The sequence below is a fragment of the Octopus sinensis genome, linkage group LG2, assembly GCF_006345805.1.
Source record: "Octopus sinensis linkage group LG2, ASM634580v1, whole genome shotgun sequence".
NCBI lineage: Eukaryota > Metazoa > Mollusca > Cephalopoda > Octopoda > Octopodidae > Octopus > Octopus sinensis.
In genome coordinates, this window is record NC_042998.1 from 9389294 (window position 1) to 9404466 (window position 15173).

The 15173-nt window shown below is 35.8% G+C and overlaps 1 protein-coding gene across 2 annotated transcripts in view; it reads left to right on the plus strand.

Annotated features, from left to right (window-relative positions):
• LOC115231965 (ras GTPase-activating-like protein IQGAP1) overlaps positions 1 to 15173 on the plus strand; it is a 217587-nt gene that overhangs the window by 99694 nt on the left and 102720 nt on the right. For both annotated transcript variants that reach the window (XM_029801847.2, XM_029801852.2), the window contains exon 5: positions 2603 to 2679. In XM_029801847.2, coding sequence (XP_029657707.1) covers positions 2603 to 2679 — 77 coding nt within the window. The remainder of the gene's footprint in view (positions 1 to 2602; positions 2680 to 15173) is intronic.

Here is a 15173-nt window from a genome sequence, read left to right on the forward strand (position 1 = left end):
TACACAGTCCAGATAAGAAAATACAAACTACAATAACATTAAATGATAATAAAACTTTTTTAATAGCTCTCAGGGGCAGAGGTTTTTGTAGTAATGGTAAAAGAGATGGACAACTCAGATTGAAGTGAATTTGTGAACATTTGCCAATCAGCTAAAGTTTTTTTGTTTTTTGGGGTTTTTTTTATGTTGTGTAGAATGTTATCTGTATAGTGTAATCACTATGTTAACACCACTTCAATATTTGTGTATGTATGTGTGTGTGTGTATAAAGCACAACCACTATCCTAGGCTTGTTAATAATGCTCCATTAGTACAAGCAATATCCCAGATGTGTTGGCAACACTCTAATATAGTTATATTTCAGCTTTGTTAGTGAGTGAGCAACTAATTAGTGCTGAAATATTTCCTGAACTTCAAGAGGAGACCTAGTGACCTGGTTGTTGTTTTAGCAATGTTTTATATATATATATATATATATATGGAGTTATGAAAGGTTATCAGATAATGAGATCTAACATTTACAGCGATTTCAAGAGTTTTTAATGGTGTTGCTACATAAGGAGAATGTTGTGCATGACTGGTTTCTTGGTATTCACAGTGATTATGTCCAAGTGATCTTGAAGCTATAACCTGCCATGTCTCCACTGGAAGATGTTTTTGAGCTTTCTGTTCAAAAGCAGTGCAAAACTGGTAAAAGGATGATATGTTTGCAGAAATTAGAGAACAGTGTCATTACTATGGGTGTGGCATGGGGAAGAGCAAACATCCCATTCAAGCACAGAAAGAGTCAAACAGTTAGGCTGCATTATAGATAAGATTTGGGTCGTTGTACAAGGAGATTCTCATGACATTCAAAGATTTTATTGATGCAATAGAAAAATAATTGGTTTCATTGAAGTCCCCATAAAGCCAGTAGATTTGGCTCTATGGAAACTGTTACTGAGAAGAGAGAGAGAGATGAGTAAGCATACTTGAACTACAAGATGATTTGTGAAGTATGGGGCTTGTTGTGTGTTAGGATGTTATACGGGTTGGCTTGATTAGGCAATTATTAGACATTGTTTTTAGTTGTGGGAGAGACCAGAATGGCTGGTCATATTGGGTTTGGAGTGAGAAATAGGCCAAAAGTAGTTCAAGCTTTGTAGTGTTTAGTGGGCACTGATATGTGGGAGGGTGCTGTCTAATAAACAGGTCAGAATGACATAGACATGTGCATGCATACACATATATTCTTAATTTTACTATAAAGTAGATTTTAATCCAAAATTGCTTGTATAATTTTTATTGTAAACTCCACAATTTTAAGATAATAGCATTTAAAATGACTTTTTGTTGATACTATTAGAGGTAAACTGTAGTTTAGTTTTTATCAAGGGTCATGGCTATCTAGGGGGGAAAAAGTTATGTGCAGTAATCCCTCACCATATCGCGATTCACCTATCGTGGTTTATTATTTAAGGTTACATCCATTCTCCAATGGTGTTGTTTTTTTCATTTATATGCATCTGAAAAAATATATATTATGAAACAAAAATAAACACAAAATTTATTACACAAATCTGTTACCACCACGACAGTCAACTATTTGACGCCAAACACGAGTTTGATGTTGAATACATCCATGAATTTTCTGCTCAGATAGCTCATCCCAAGACTGCAAGACGGATTCGTGCAATTCATGCCTCGTTGTAGGGTTTTCCAGTTCAACTTTATCGGCGAGTCATCTAAAGTTAATAAGGATTCTGCTAATTCCACGTGTAAACATGTGTTGAATAGAACTCACTGAATAAATCTTTATTAAGTGTGTTGTCAATTGTATGCACCTGACATATGCTAACGTGTATGCAGCCAGACTTTTCACTCAGAGGATACAAATTATAAAAATAATAAAAAAATATACAGTACTGTTTCTACTTTGGATTTTCACTTCTCACAAGGGTTTTAGAATGTAACACCTGCAATGGTCGAGGGATTACTATAAATGATAATGTCTAATGTTATAAGCGGCTCTTTCGTGCTACTTTGTATTAGTGAATGCCATATATGCCAGCGTTCTTGAATTTGTCTTTGTGTGACCCTTTCATAAAAGGATGATACTCTAAAAATAAATTTGCATCTCAGAGTTTTTGACAACTATTGCATATAATTGAACCTTTTGATAACTCAGTTGTGACTGGTTCTTTCATTGACTATCACATGTTAGCAGACAATTCAAGACCATTATTACCTTAGTCCCATTCCATTTTTTTGACAGTGTCATCACATCCTTCTATATTTCCCTTTCATTCATCATGCTCTCTCCTTTCTTTCACCCACCACTGTTCTGTCTTTCTACTTACTTCAGTTTTGATTACGCGTTCTTCTTTACCTTTTTCTTTATGTAAAATAGGATGTGATTTTACAAGTTATGCAGAATACTACCTATCTAAAAAAAAGTTGATATTCAAAATGAAGATAATATATGTAAAATATGTGGAAAACTTTGTGCTTTGATACATAGACTAGAAAAACAAATGTTACACTCAGCAGAATAATTTGAATATTTTGATAAGATAGTATTTTTTGTTAAAATATTCTATAACACTTTTTCTCTCAATTCCAGATATTTTATCCTGAAACCACTGACATCTATGATAAGAAAAATGTACCACGAGCCATATATTGTGTACATGCTCTCAGGTAAGTCAAATTCTGAACTAGAGTTTTAACTTCAATTGTGCTGGGGAGGAATTTTAAAGCAATAAAAAAAATAGCAATATTTCAATTTTATTTTACTCTGGATGAATGCAAACTAATGCAAAAGATAACCTTGTTTTTGTGTGAATCTAGTTGTTTTGTATAGTATCTCTTAGAAGACCTTTTTGCCAGCCTCTTGCACAAAAGTAAAAATCTGAATTGCTTTCAAATTTGTTAATCCTGAATTAAGGAAATATTTCAAATGTACAGTTACAAAGTATGGCTCACATCTATGATGATGTTTAGTCTCGGGTTAGTCATGACCATCTTGTCCTCTCGTTTTGCTGCAGTACACATTGGATCACATAATCTTGGTAAATTCAATGATTCAGTTGCTATTTCCAGCCAGTTGAGCAACTGCATATAAACTCCAAGTAGCGACTGTCTTTAGTGTTATATGAAAGTTAAATAGAATTTTCTTTATGAATTTTAAAATTAGTGGTTTTATTAGAACTGATAGATAAGAGGTTCAAATATAACTATTACACGATGGGTAGATATATAATTATTTATTTTTGATAATGTTGCTCTAATAATCTTAGTAGGAAAAATATATATTTACATTCTCCTCTTAAAAAAAAAATCTTTTGTAGAGTAGTTTATTATTTGTATGGCAGGTGTAGTTTTTTAACTTTTTAATTTCATACCATTATAAATTGATATTTAATATTGGTTTTCTAAGCATCTGAAATTAATGTTTGTTTTTAATTTTTTGCCATTGATGATAACTGTTCTTTGGTGATTTGGAGGAATAACTGGTTGTGTACTATTTTATAAAATTAGGAACCAAGCAATTAAATTTTTTGGGGGTTAAAAAAGTAAATATTTACATTTATGTATTTGTTTTGGAAGACTCCTGGTGTGAATTGTGTGTTGAAACATATATTTCGGGATGGTTAATTTTTTCTTGGAGGAGGGGGTTGTTATTTACTAAATAACCAAATACACTGTATACTTGTTTGTTGCTTCAGCTTTATTCACCCTTCCACCATACTACACAACATGATTAAAGACAGAATGAGAGAAGAAAAAAGGCAGATACAGTGTAATACATAAACCCATACACACACACACACACACACACACACACACATACTTGAGGAATGACAAAAGAAAGTAAATAAACAAATAAGACTAAATAAAACATGGGTACAAACTATATAGTAAGCAAACCCATTTACACACACACAACACACATACTAAACACATAGACACACACACACACACAGATAAGGATACACACCATGGAGAGTTGTGGAAGAGGTCACAGGAGGTGTGATGAAAGAGTTCAGACAAAGAATACTAAAATAGGTAGAATAATGAAGCTGAAGTGAAGGATGAGTATATAGTGTATGTTTATTTAGCAAAAAGTAAAAAATGACCATCCTGAAATACAAACAGTAGTAAATATTTAATTGTGTACGCTTTACAAAATAGAATGGAATTATCCTGTTTTTGCTTCATTTAATGAATTGTCAAATTTTATAAAATCTATGCTGTGTTCTGGAGTTTACATAGGCGCAGGAGTGGCTGTGTGGTAAGTAGCTTGTTTACCAACCACATGGTTCCGGGTTCAGTCCCACTGCGTGGCACCTTGGGCAAGTGTCTTCTACTATAGCCTCAGGCCGACCAAAGCCTTGTGAGTGGATTTGGTAGACGGAAACTGAAAGAAGCCCGTCATATATATGTATATATATATATATATATATATATATATATGTATATATATATATATATATATGCGTGTCTGTGTTTGTGTGAGTGTGTTTGTCCCCCTAGCATTGCTTGACAACCGATGCTGGTGTGTTTATGTCCCCGTTACTTAGCGGTTTGGCAAAAGAGACCGATAGAATAAGTACTGGGTTTACAAAAGAATAAGTCCAGGGGTCGAGTTGCTCGATTAAAGGCGGTGCTCCAGCATGGCCGCAATCAAATGACTGAAACAAGTAAAAGAGAGTAAAGAGTACCAATTGTTGTCAAATGTAACCAATCAAAGGTGTTCTAGCCATGACCTTTTCATTTTTTTTTCCTTAGAAGTATGTTTAGGACTACAATATCTAATGGCTTTCCCTTATTCAAGATAATAGTATATGATTGAGGGAGATTCAGCTGCTATTTCTAACAAGTCAATCATTCCTCCCCATTAGCACAAACGAAGGCTTTTTTGGTTCATTATATTTATCAGTTTTTAAAGATTGTGACTACAACGCCAAATTGGTTCCAGACTGGCATAATGAAGTAAACAGTTTAAATTCTACTGCAACTTTGCATACTATTTTCATAATACAAAAAAGTAGGTAAATTACTATTGGAAATTTTGTTACTACCAAATTTGATTTAATTAGAATAATGGTATTTGTCAATTTTCACAGCCATTCAAATTAATTTCTGCAATATATTGATCTCTATTATCTTGAGCCTTGTGTTGTGTTCAAAGCAAAATGCTATTTATATATCAAGATCAATACTTCTTTTTAGATTTGTTTTCATAATGACTTCAAACAGACCATACATTTCTTGTGAGAGTATTTTATAGTTGATAAAAATCAACTTTGATATATGCTTGGTACATATTTTATCAAACCCAAGAGAGTTGGAAAGGTAAAGTGAAATTCTGCAGCTCAGAAAGTAGGAGGAGAAAAACTAAATACTGTATTTTTAGTTCAGCATTCTACCATTTGTGCAGCCTTTAAAATTACTAACAATAAAAAAAAATTTAATTTTTGATTTTGTCTTTGTGTGTGTGTGTGTGTGTTGGTTTGGTTATTTTTTTTTCTCCTTATATGAGGAAAAGTTGATATTTGCTGATTATGCTCGAGATATTTCTCTCATCCAAACTGTAAAGCATTTAATATTTGTAAATTTGTTAAATATTATCTGCTCAATATTTGTTAAAATGGGTGAGGTTGTTGGGGTGGGGGGAGGCTTGTAAGTTTTAAGTGTTTGCATTCTCTCTCTCTCTCTCTCTCTCTCTCATTCTGCATGCAGCAAGAAACTCTGAGTAGCAGCAGAGTGAATCATTAGCTTCAAATAAAATTCACTGAATATTTAGCAATTGTAGGCTTTATATTTCAAGGTTTTATTAATTAGTCATAAATGTATCTCTTTCCAAAAATTCGAAATTTAGAACAACCTAATTTAATTGGAATGATTTTGTTTTGACTGATGATTTCACATAAACATTTTGTTATGGTATTGACAGTAGACGGTCTCTCTTCATCCTGTTTGCTGTTATGTGTCTACTAAACCAGAAGAAGCTAAATGAACCATTTCACAATTAATTCTAAATGCTTTATTTTTTTTCTTTTTGTGCTTTTGATATGTTGTTAAAATTCATTCTTTGAACAAAATTCTTCTCAACTTCATAAGTCAGCATTTTTACATCCACTTCTTCCATGCTGCATTGGGTTGGATAAAAGCCAATTTTATAGCCAATTGCCCTCCCTGTCACCATCTCGTTTTATACCAGTAAAGTATTTGTATTCCATTTGTTTTCACATGCAACAAAATCACTAAACTACGGGGAAATATTTTTGAAACTTAAACCCTGCTTTTGCTCATACGGTAACAATGTACAGACATGTGGAAATTCACAAGCTCACGACACACTAATGCTTACTTTTATATATGCATGTGTGTGTGTGTGTATTCATGTTAAATGTTTGTGTCTGAGAATAAATGTATGTGTGTGTATATATGCATGTGCGTGTAAACATGTAAGTGTATATGTTTATGTGTATATATGCCTTTATGCAGTATGTATGCAGTAAGTTTGCTCCAGAGAATGTCAAACCAACAGAAAAGCATAATTCCCAGACATAGGAAAATTCTAATGAGATGACAAAGATCTCAAATTGTCTAAAAGGCCACTAAAGGATGGTGAGGAACTGTATCTCAAACAAGCACTGTTTAAAATAAACTCAAACACTTCCATGAAAATAAGAGGGGCCAGGGCTGTAAAAAATTTAAAGACAAATCTTCTATTAGATTTGCAAAAGTCTGCTTCAGTACAATACAAGATAGGATCACAGTTCAAAGAAAATGACTCACTGAATGCAGATCTCTAAAGGATAAGTGAAATACTGAATAAGTAATACAAGATTGTTTTCACATCTCCGTTGGGACACTTGCAAATAAATCTGCCAAATGAGTTCATTGACACTACAGCTCTAAACAAAAAGGTATCTAGCCTTTTGGCTGAAACATGTGTCTATATTGATCTGTGTGGGAGTTTGTGTGTGTGTGTGCGTCTATGTGGGAGTTTGTGTGTTTGTGTCTGTCAGTTTGTGTGTGCACATGTCTGTGTGGGAGTTTGTGTGTGTGTGCGTCTATGTGGGAGTTTGTGTGTGCGCGTGTCTATATCAGTTTGTGTGTGCATGTGTCTGAGTGGGAGTTTGTGTGTGCGTTTGTCAGTGTGTGGGAGTTTGTGTGCATGTCTCTTTGTGTATATGTGTGTGTAGGAGTTTGCATGTATGTGGGGGGGTTGCCTATGTATGTGTGGGTGGGGGAGTTTGTGTGTGTATTTTCATGTATATGAGCTTATATCTGCTCAGATGTACCTGCATATATGCATCTACATGAATGCATATGTACATGTGGGTGCATGTGTGCATGTAGATATATGTCTGTGTAAACATATATGATGTTCTCAAGTGCTATTAGTAACATGCAACGCAGTACAACTTGTTGCATAGTCAGCACCACCGAGCGTACTTGGTGAGTAGGGTGGATTTTGGATGGTTTATGGGTGAAAACAAGACCCAGCAAAGGGCTGATGAAATCACAAGTGTTAGCATCTATCCAATTACGTGATTGTGTGTGTGCATGTACAAGGATATAAACATTTCTGGTTTGGTACCCAGGTGCACATTTAGCCTACCAGGGTGGGTTGAACTCAACATTGCAAAGGCAACTAACCCAGATGGAGAACTTTAATAGAAAACCCTGAAGTATGCTGCTCATTGAGTTTGTGGCAAACATTTGATATCAACATGATTTACATTTGATGGATATTTGTCCTCATCTTGTTTGTTGTTAACACGTTTTGGCTGATATACCCTCCAGCCTTCATCAGGTGTCTTGGTGAAATTTCGAACCTGGGTTCTCATTCCTGAGGTATTTTTTGATGTTATTGTTATTCAGGTCACTGCTTGGAATCGAACTAGGAATCTTTCCATCATCACTGTTGTCTTGCTCTGAAACCCTACACAAAATACTTTCCCCCCAATTATTGCCTATGTTTTCCTAAATATTTTGACTTACTGAAGTTCAAATGGAACATTAATCTCAGAAGTGTCAACAGCCGAGTAGGATTTACTAATTCCTGGATGCTGACTAAGTTATAATAAATTTTGTTGAAGAAGCCAAAATGCAGCTTCAATTGATAATTTTCTTTTTTAATCTAAATAATGTGACTTATTAAACTTTCTACTCTACTCTAAATAGCTTTTGTTTTTAACATATTTATCATCTTACAACTTCCTATGGTAATGCAGACGACCATTAATGCTTTAAGTCTTTTCGCATCTCTCTCTAATTAAACACACTTAGAATATATTTACCAACCATCATGAACAAAATCAGCAAATCAATGAATAATAGTTATCTCAACTAAACACCATAAAAATCATAAATCAGTTGTCTCTTTGAAACCATTTGTGTTATTTGTTATTAATTTTTTATCACATTTTGTGAACAATAGCCTTGTTGGATATATTTTTCCAACAGCCAATCTCTGGTTGATTCACTACCTTTAGGATGGCAAATGTGACAAGCAAGCCTCCATACAAATTGGGTGAAACAGATGCAATAGGTTATTTTGTTTGAAAGTACTGGCTTTAGCAGTTTTCTTGCCAAAGTTTATATCTTTTTACCAATTTACACGACTAAATAATACACACCCACACGTGTGTGATGGGCCTTCACCAAATGCTACTTAACAAGGCATTGATCAAGCTTAACCCATGGCAGAAGATAATTGCTTAAGTGTCGGTGGCACGTAAAATGCACCAATCCAATCGTGGCCGTTGCCAGCCTCGCCTGACACCTGTGCAGGTGGCACATAAAATGCACCAATCCGATCATGGCAGGTGGCCCGTAAAAAAGCACCCACTACACTCACAGAGTGGTTGGCATTAGGAAGGGCATCCAGCTGTAGAAACACTGCCAGATCAGACTGGAGGCTGGTGCAGCCTTCTGGCTTCCCAGATCCCCGGTCGAACCGTCCAACCCATGCTAGCATGGAGAACGGACGTTAAACGATGGTGATGATGATGTCATGCAGTGGGACAAATCTGGAGCCATGTGGTTGCAAACTGCTTAATCAAACAGCTCTGCCTGCATCTTTGAGAGAAATACCTCTGAAAATAAAATAATCTTGGTGTTATATTAAATATAACTTCCAAATAACATAACCAGATATCAAAAAAATTTCATACTCTTTCATCAGACTAGGCTTTACAGGTTAAAAACACTGACTTTTATAATAAAGCTCCAGTCTTTAAGGATATGGAAAAATTTTGAAACAGTAAGATTTATTGTTGTATTTTGGGATGGTCATTTTTTGCCCCCCACCAAATAAACACACGCACTATCTCTCTTTCTCTTTTACTTGTTTCGGTCATTTGACTGCGGCCATGCTGGAGCACCGCCTTTAATCGAGCAAATCGACCCCAGGACTTATTCTTTGTAAGCCCAGTACTTATTCTATCGGTCTCTTTTGCCGAACCACTAAGTGACGGGGACGTAAACACACCAGCATCGGTTGTCAAGCAATGCCAGGGGGACAGACACACAAACACACACACACACACATATATATATATATACATACATACATACATATGACGGGCTTCTTTCAGTTTCCGTCTACCAAATCCACTCACAAGGCTTTGGTCGGCCCTGGGCTATAGCAGAAGACACTTGCCCAAGATGCCACACAGTGGGACTGAACCCGGAACCATGTGGTTGGTTAGCAAGCTACTTACCACACAACCACTCCTGCACCTATGTATTCGTTTTTCACCAGTTCATTACTGTTCTTATTCTAACTCATGTCTATTGTCCGGAAGTCTTTTGTCACACATCTGTGAATTCTTCAGTGACACTTTCCGTCCATCCTCGTGTGTGCTTCTGCTCTACTCTGCTTAGTCCATTCTCTGATGGACTAAGTGAAGCAGGAGCACACGTGAGGATAGAAACGGTCTTCACTGAAGAGGTCACAGATGTGTGACAAAAGATCTCTGCCAATTGACATGAGTTAGAATAAGAACAGTAATAAACAAGTGAAGACCGAATGTGTATAGTGTGTGTGTTTGTGTGTTGGCCAAAAAAGAAAAAAGCGACAGGAAAAGTGACCATCCTGAAATACAATATCTGTTTCAGGAAACAGTTTCACATCAGGAATCTTGCAACATAAATTCATAAAAATATTTATATTTTTGCTAAAATATGTCATTCAACATTAGTTAAACTACATTTTTTGCCAATGAGAGTGTAATTGAAAATCTAATTTATAAGAGCATTAGTTCCTTAGCTCCTTCTCACTTTACTATTTTCCTTGACTCATTTCTAATCTACTTTCAGTAATTACTTCAAACTGTACTCAGTGATAGTCATGGTAGACAATGTATATAACACTACAGTCTTATCAATAGAAAATACTGCTGCCTGTTATTAGAAAATGTCCAACCATTTTGAACTTCAAAAGGAAGCTGAATTTTTTTTTTTTTATTTCTCATAGATTGTACTTTGTAAATCTAATACGTATCCTTACCATAACATCTAACAACCTTACTGTACTCTGGAATCATACTTAGTTTGCCAATATAGAAGTCGCTGTGCTATAGAAGCGTTTCATCATTCAAGTAGTTTTCTTCCTCTACTCTCTTAACCAAACATCTGTCAACTACATTTCTATTGACCTGTTCGTAACCCAGCTTTCCTCCCTAGCTCACTAATATACTTCCTACTATTATTTCTGCAGCAACACTAGCACACTGCTCCCAGTTTATCTGCAGCATTTCAGTAATTATAAGAAAATTTAAAAGAACCTTATTCCATTTAGGACTGCATTACTTGACACACTCTCTCTCTCATATACACACACACACATCTTTGTGTATGTGTGTATTCAAATTAATTTCCTTCAGTTCTGACAATATAGACATTTCAAAGGTATAGAGAAAAATATGACTAAATGCAATATTTATATAAATGTAACAATGCAAATATAGGTCACAATGAATACATATTCTGACAGATGTTTTCTTCTAGCTTAATGACAAGTTAAAATTTAGTGTTTACATGATAAGCAGTTTTCAAAATTAAAACTTTCTAAGAAATCTTGAATTAGTTTGTAGACTTTTACATTAGATCTTACAGCTTTTCTGCCACATCTGTAAACTGCTTATAATTAATGTGCAAAGAAAAGAAAATAGAAGCGTTATATATGTGGACAGGATGTATAAGCTATATGACACTCAACAAAGTACCAACATCATTTATATTCTGTGTCACCATAAAGTTATTTTGATATTGTCGTTATTTGAAAATTCTTCCAGGCAACAAAATTTTAATTGAACTAATATATTATGTATATATTCAAGGCAACAAGCTGGTACAGTAGTCAGCATGCTGGGCAAAATGCTTAGTGGGATTTCGTCCATCTTTTACATTCTGAGTTCAAATTGTGCTGAGGTTGACTTTGCCTTTTATCCTTCTGGGTTCGATAAAATAAGGACCAGTTAATCTGTGGGGTCAATGTAATCAACTTGTCCCCCTCCCCTGAAATTGCTGGCCTTGTGAAAAAATTTGAGTGACTGTGTGGTAAGTAGCTTGCTTATCAACTACATGGTTCCGGGTTCAGTCCCACTGCGTGGCATCTTGGGCAAGTGTCTTCTACTATAGCCTCAGGCCGACCAAAGCCTTGTGAGTGGATTTGGTAGACAGAAACTGAAAGGAGCTCGTCGTATATATATATATATATATATATATGTGTGTGTGTGTGTGTGTGTATGTTTGTGTGTCTGTGTTTGTCCCCCTAGCATTGCTTGACAACCGATGCTGGTGTATTTATGTCCCTGTCACTTAGCGGTTCGGCAAAAGAGACCGATAGAATAAGTACTGGGCTTACAAAGAATAAGTGCTGGGGTCGATTTGCTCGACTAAAGGTGGTGCTCCAGCATGGCTGCAGTCACATGACTGAAACAAGTAAGAGTAAAAGAGTATATATGTACATATTCAAAATATGTGTAAAGACAATGTTGAGATATTCAGTTAGACTATGGACATATTGGGTTAGCTGTATCATTTCAAGTTATTTTCAGTACCATTCTATTTCTTTAGAAGAGAAAATACTCAATTTTTAGGAACCTTACTCATTTAAACACTTTTCCCCTTATATTTTGCATGTTAATATTTGTTGAGTGGGCAAGCTGGCAGAATCATTAGCACACCCAGCAAAACGTTTAACGGTATTTTGTCACTTTACATTGAGTTCAAATTTCACCAAGGTTGATCTTAACTTTTATCCTCCCAGCGTTGATAAGTCAAGCACTAGGGTCAATGTAATTGACTTAACCCTTCTCCCAAAATTACTGGCCATATGCCAAAATTTGAAACCAATATTTATTTACATTCGACGGATATTTGTCCTCATCTTGTTTGTTGTTAACACACCATTTCAGCTGATATACCCTCCAGCCTTCTTCAGGTGTCTTGGGGAAACTTCAAACCTGGGTTCTCATATGCCCACGGGCATATGGCATAGTGGTTAAGAGTGCAAGCTACTAACCCCAAGATTCCGAGTTCAATTCCAAGCAGTGACCTGAACACTAACAATAATAATAATAATAACATTGAAAAATACCTTAGGAATGAGAACCCAGGTTCAAAATTTCTACAAGACACCTGATGAAGGCTGGAGGGTATATCAGCTGAAACGTTGTGTTAACAACAAACAAGATGAGGACAAATATCCATCAAATGTAAATAATGTACGTAATTCCTCATCTCTTAAATATAGAACTGCAATATTTATTTCATTTGAACTGAAGTTTACTAAACTCTATCTTGACACTTATTTTTGAAATAAACAGTTCAAAAATTAATTTTTAAAAACTGGAAAGCAATCTCAGTAAACAAAAGTTTTATTGTCTCTTTTGTGTTTTTCACATGTAAAAGACAATGCGTTAGTACAGAATGTAGAAATAGCCATAATTCATGTTTTTATCAAACCGAAGTATGTGTTGTGTTTGTTTTTATTGGGTTTTTTTTAATAGAACTGAATAAACTCTTGCACCAGAGCTATGAATGGTGTGAAAGTTATCTTTTTATAATCATAGCTTATAGGTTCTCAGTTTCCTAATTTCAGTTAAGCCTTTTGGCTTTTGGCCAAAACAGTTTTTACCAATTTTGCCAAATTGTCTTTCCCACAATCTTTCAACCCAATTCTATTAGCAGTATCCTTGCAGCTAAAGCCAAAACAGTCTACACGTCTTTACACTCCACTTGTTCTTACAAGTGCAATGCGTGCACGTTCATACAAAGGCTTGCCTACACGCATATGCAAATATATTCCTTTTGTTTTTTTCTCTTTACATGGTTTTGTTAATTGTAATAAACAGTATGATCCCCTCAAAACTAACAGAACCAAATCAATTTCAATGCAGTTATTTTCATCATTGCTGGGTTGACTCATTCTCTCACCCTCTCTTTCTCTCGCTCTCTCCCTCTTTCTCGTGCGCTCTCTCTCTTGCTCTCGCTTTCTCTCTTGCTCTCTCGCTCTCTCTATCTCTTGGTCTCTCGCTCTCTCTATCTCTTGCTCTTTTGCTCGCTCTCTCACTCTATCTATCTCTCTCTCTTGCTCTCTCGCTCTCTCGCACACACACACAATTTGTCTCTCACCTTTTTTTGTCTTTCAGTGTGTGTGTCTCTTTCTTTCACTCTCTGCTCCCCCCCTCTCTACTTTCAAGTGGTTAGGGATTATCATTTTTAATGAACTTGTAAGTAAATATTCCTTGAATCATTCCTCGATCAGTACAATCTTGTTGAAATTATTTTGGTTCATGACTATCACCTGGCAAAATTACCAAATTATTGGCTTCATCATTTCAGTTACTTCTTCCAAATCGCTGTTGTTGTGAAGGAGTCAGATTCTCTCGAGATTCAATTATATGCCTGACCCCTTTTCTTCTTTCATATCAGTAACCATTCCTCTCATTACATACCATATCTATTTCTATGCTGATGAATTTTCCCCTACATGATTATCATTCAACATGTATGCACCATTCACATAGTGTCTCTAACCACTTGCTTAACATTTTCCATTGAAGAATGCCATGAAGCATTCTGCATAGACTATTTAATGGTGAACTCCTGTTGAAGAGTGACAACACTTCAAGGAAGCATTAATATTTTTCTACATTAATAAATTATTAATGTGTCAAGTGTTCCATTTTACTGTTATTACGCACTGCAGAGTATATCGTGTCTCTTGCATACAGTATTGGCTAAAATCTATAGGTATGTTCTTTAGTACATAATAGTAGTGGAACAAAAACATTTTTTAGTGCACCAGTGATTTAACAATCAAATTAACTTCCAGGAATGTCTTATAATATGCAGCTTGATCTGCTTAATTCAGTCAAGTATTTGCAGATTTTAAAGAGCTACTGTGAACAGTTAAAGTGGGTTTCAGTCACTGATGGAATCCCAACACAGAATTGAAGCTAATCAAGGGTGGCGAGGTGGCAGAAACGCTAGCACGCCGGGTGAAATGCTTAGCGGTATTTCGTCTGCTGCTACGTTCTGAGTTCAAATTCCGCCGAGGTCGACTTTGCCTTTCATCCTTTCGGGGTCGTTAAATTAAGTACCAGTTACGCACTGGGGTCGATGTAATTGACTTAATCTCTTTGTCTGTTCTTGTTTGTCCTCTCTGTGTTTAGCCCCTTGTGGGTAGTAAATAGGTATTCGTCTAGCAGTTTGAGTTCGTTCCGCTGGGGTGCCTTTAATTGAATGTATCGATGTAATCGACTTAATTCTTTGTCTGTCTGTTTGTCCTCTCTGTGTTAGCCCTTGTGGGTAGTAAAGAAATAGGTATTTCGTCTGCAGCTACGTTCTGAGTTCAAATTCTGCCGAGGTCGGCTTTGCCTTTCATCCTTCGGGTCGTTAAATTAAGTACCAGTTACGTGAGTTACGATGGATCGACTTAATCTCTTTGTCTGTTCTTGTTTGTCCTCTCTGTGTTTAGCCCCTTGTGGGTAGTAAAGAAATAGGTATTTCGTCTGCAGCTACGTTCTGAGTTCAAATTCTGCCGAGGTCGACTTTGCCTTTCATCCTTTCGGGGTCGTTAAATTAAGTACCAGTTACGCACTGGGGTCGATGTAATCGACTTAATCTCTTTGTCTGTTCTTGTTTGTTCCCTCTATGTTTAG